The 3626-nt window shown below is 47.3% G+C and overlaps 1 protein-coding gene across 5 annotated transcripts in view; it reads left to right on the forward strand.

Moving 5' to 3' along the window:
• The window catches only part of HMCN1 (hemicentin 1), a 160943-nt gene extending 157901 nt beyond the window's left edge, over positions 1-3042 (forward strand). For all 5 annotated transcript variants that reach the window (XM_051793418.1, XM_051793434.1, XM_051793425.1 and 2 more), the window contains 3 exons: positions 195-314; positions 645-771; positions 1782-3042. In XM_051793418.1, coding sequence (XP_051649378.1) covers positions 195-314; positions 645-771; positions 1782-2148 — 614 coding nt within the window. In that variant the 3' untranslated portion in view covers positions 2149-3042. The remainder of the gene's footprint in view (positions 1-194; positions 315-644; positions 772-1781) is intronic.
• Positions 3043-3626: the final 584 nt, after the last annotated feature.

The following is a 3626-nucleotide window of genomic DNA, read 5'->3' on the forward strand; positions in this document are numbered from 1 at the left end:
GGACCCCCTCAGAGCTGGCTGTAGTTACTGCAGTTACAAGGGCTGGCACAGGTAAGGGGAGAGGACACTCTAGTCTGACACATTCAGCCCCATCAGGAAACAAGATGCAGACAACTTCCCCCAGCTCTGTCCCTACACCTGAACAGTTCATCCAGGGTCGGGTAATCCTGACGTGACGGTGCTTCTCTCCACAGACATCGATGAATGTGAGAGCAGGGACACCTGTCAGCACGAGTGCAGGAACACCCTGGGCAGCTTCCAGTGTGCCTGTCCCTCGGGATATCGCCTCATGGCCAACGGCAAAACCTGCCAAGGTACGGGCAGCGGGCAGGGCTGCAAGGGAACCAGCTACAGAGCAGGACGGGGCTCAGCCACCTCCCTGAGCTGCTCATGGGAGAGCCTTCAGAATTCCAGTTCTCAGAAGTTTTATATTCCACAGTTTAATGTTCCCTAAACCAGCAGCAAACAAGACAATTGCACCTTCTAATTCTCTGAAGTTCCCCTGTGAGCTCACATTACACGCTGAGCCCCAAGCTCCAGGGTCAGGCAGAGGCACCCTCTGTGCTCTGCTCAGCCTTTACCCACTTTGGTGTCTACCCTCTAATTCTGCCAACAATTGATCCCTTGCACGTTTTTCCATCCAGATATTGATGAGTGCCTGGAACAGAACATTAATTGTGGATCCAATCAGATGTGTTTCAACATGAGAGGAAGCTACCAGTGCATAGACACACCTTGTCCACCCAACTACCAGCGAGAACCACTTTCTGGGTACGTTTTATTTTCAGCCTTTTTTCATCCATCCCAAGCTGAGACCTGTGCTTGTTAAAGAAGAACATTTTAAGTTTGCCAGACACCAGTAAAGCTGATAAAAATCATAGAATCATAGACTCATGGAATGGTTTGGGTTGGGAGGGACCTTAAAGCCCATCCAGTGCCACCCCCTGCCCTGGGCAGGGACACCTTCCACCAGCCCAGGTTGCTCCAAGCCCTGTCCAACCTGACCTTGGACACTTCCAGGGATCCAGGGGCAGCCACAGCTTCTCTGGGCAACCTGGGCCAGGGCCTCCCCACCCCACAGGGAACAATTCCTGATATCTGAATCTCTCTACTGGCCTGACTTGCTACCAGCTTCAAAGCATTGAATATATTCTTTTAGTCATGAAAATAATGCTACAGTTCCTGATAAGTTTTGTTGTTTCCCTCTTCTGGAAAAAAACCCAACACATTAATTTCTTTTAGTCTTTTAACATACTCAAAGAAATAGCTTGATTCATAGTCAGAAACCATCTTTTGGGATCAAACTCAACTGCAGTGACATTTAAGCTGACATGGGTCACGTCCTTTGACCCTTGTTTGTTTGCACTGACAAGCAGCACTAGCAAAGTTCTCCTATTTTAAGTTTTGATTAATATAAGTAGAATTTACTCTGCCCTTCACTCCAAATTCTTTAAGCTCTAACAGACAGACACCTCAAATGGAGCTGCCCCGGACATTTTAAACCAGCCCACCTGCTCTGCTGTTCAAGAGTGTGGTCACTAAAACATACACCCTGGCTTTGATGACAAACATAGCCAGTGTGTTTCTGAGGTGATCCTATTGAGGGAAAACGGGACAGTAGAGGGGCTGTAGCTTTCAAGGAACAATGGATGAAGGAGTAGATGAGCACTTGACAGAGAAATTTTAATCTGCAGCAGGGGAGCGTTTCTCCTCTAAGACCCGTTGCAGCACTGAGGATATTGTGCCTTGTCCCCGAGCTAAAGTCTTCTGCTTCTCCCCAGGTTCTGTCTCAAGAGCTGCCCGGCCAACGACCTGGAGTGCGACCTGAGCACCTACGCCCTGGAGTACAAGCTGGTCTCGCTGCCCTTCGGCATCGCGGCGGGGCAGGACCTGCTCCGGCTGGTGGCCTACACGCACGAGCAGGTGGTGCACCCGCGCACCACCTTCTCCATGGCCGAGGAGGACCCGGCCGTGCCGTTCGCCCTGCGGGACGAGAACCTCAAGGGGGTGGTGTTCACGCGGCGGGCGCTGCGCGAGCCCCGGACGTACCGCATGGGCGTGAGGGCCCTGTCCTACGGCGCCGACGGCAGCCTCGAGTACCAGACCACCTTCATCGTGTACATCGCCGTGTCCGCCTACCCCTACTGACACACCCTGCCATCTCACAGGGGGGCCACGCTCTGCTCCTTCCCCAGCCTGCCTCCCCAGGCCCACTGTTCCAGTTCAAGAGGAAAATCCGTGGCTTTGAGGACCTGTTACCACTTGCTTTATTTATTACACTGGAGTAGTCATTTTCCACAGTACGTTCTGAAAACCAGCAGGGAAAATCCACGTGGTCAAAGCAGTAAGGAAGGAGCAGCCTCCATTGAAAGCAACTGAAGAAAAGCCTGACCAGAAGAAAACAAGTGGTCTGCATATTTTAAAGGTTTTAAAGGTTGCAAAGTGTTTTACCATTTTATATCTATTAGGTTTTTTCCTTCTCAACACCCAATAGAATTAGTACAAGTGCTGTACTGTGTTGTGTGCTTAAAACCACCAAATGCCACCGTGCCCAGGGATTGCAAACGCTGAAACAAATGATACTAAAGTCTGTTTTCAGTCAGCAAATTACAGGAGAGTTGGAAGTGGTACCTTTGGGTTCCATGCAAATGTAGAGATGTCACTATTTTTTGGAAGAAAAACCAACATGGCTACTTGTACTTTATCCAGCAGGTATTTTATAAGTTGTTTTTACTCTGCCATTCTGGTATAGCCATTTATTTAACCCATTGCAGTACTCCCAACTCAGTCAAGGTGCTGGGTTTTTACGCACATGGAACATTTTTCTCCCAAGGTGGTGTAAGTTTGGTTCAATAATGTCAATACACTGTACACAGGTAATTTTGCCAAGATGTATTCTATTTTTATGGACGTGTATATATGTGTTTTTTCCTATGTGTATTTTCTATGCAGTATCTCAAGAGTGTTTTACAGTTAAGTTTGCATAAAAGGACAATGTCAGTGCAATGAAAATAATCAAAATAAAGGTTCCCATTACCTTTGTGACTGCTGGGAGTTTTCTCTTTGAAAAAAATTCCTTCCCCTTTGTAAAGCTCTTTCCTTGAGTGCCAGGGGAGAGTGCAGAAGGTACCGTGCTCAGCAAACCAGGGAGCACCTCCAGCTGTTTTCCCTCTTCCTGGCACTCAGGGATAGTAGGAGATTATCACCAGCATTAAAGTATATTTTTAGCCCCAGGGACAAATTGTTTCCCGATAGCATTTTGTGTGTATTATTGAATAATATTATCTCCAGTGAAAGATCCACCAATTTTCCCCTAACCTTGCTCTTTGTTCCCTTTCCAATGCACCAAGTGAGATAGTCCTGCAAAACAAGGATGACTTAAAACCATTTTGCTCTTTATACAAATTTACATGAGTGTCAGACTTCAAGCAAAACAGGCTTGCTTTTTAGAAGCCTGACTTGAAAAATAAAAGCAGATCAAGGAAAACAAATTCCCTGACAAAGACACGAAGGGAGGAGAAATAAGAGTAAGCTGTAATAAGTATGGGTAGTTACCTCGGTGTCTTTTAAGGATGAGAACCACACTGAAAATGATGTCCTTAACTCCACTCCCAGACAACAGGAAA

Source organism: Manacus candei, unplaced genomic scaffold (genome assembly GCF_025592945.1).
Source record: "Manacus candei isolate 608988 ecotype Guabito, Panama unplaced genomic scaffold, ASM2559294v1 h1tg000005l, whole genome shotgun sequence".
Lineage (NCBI taxonomy): Eukaryota > Metazoa > Chordata > Aves > Passeriformes > Pipridae > Manacus > Manacus candei.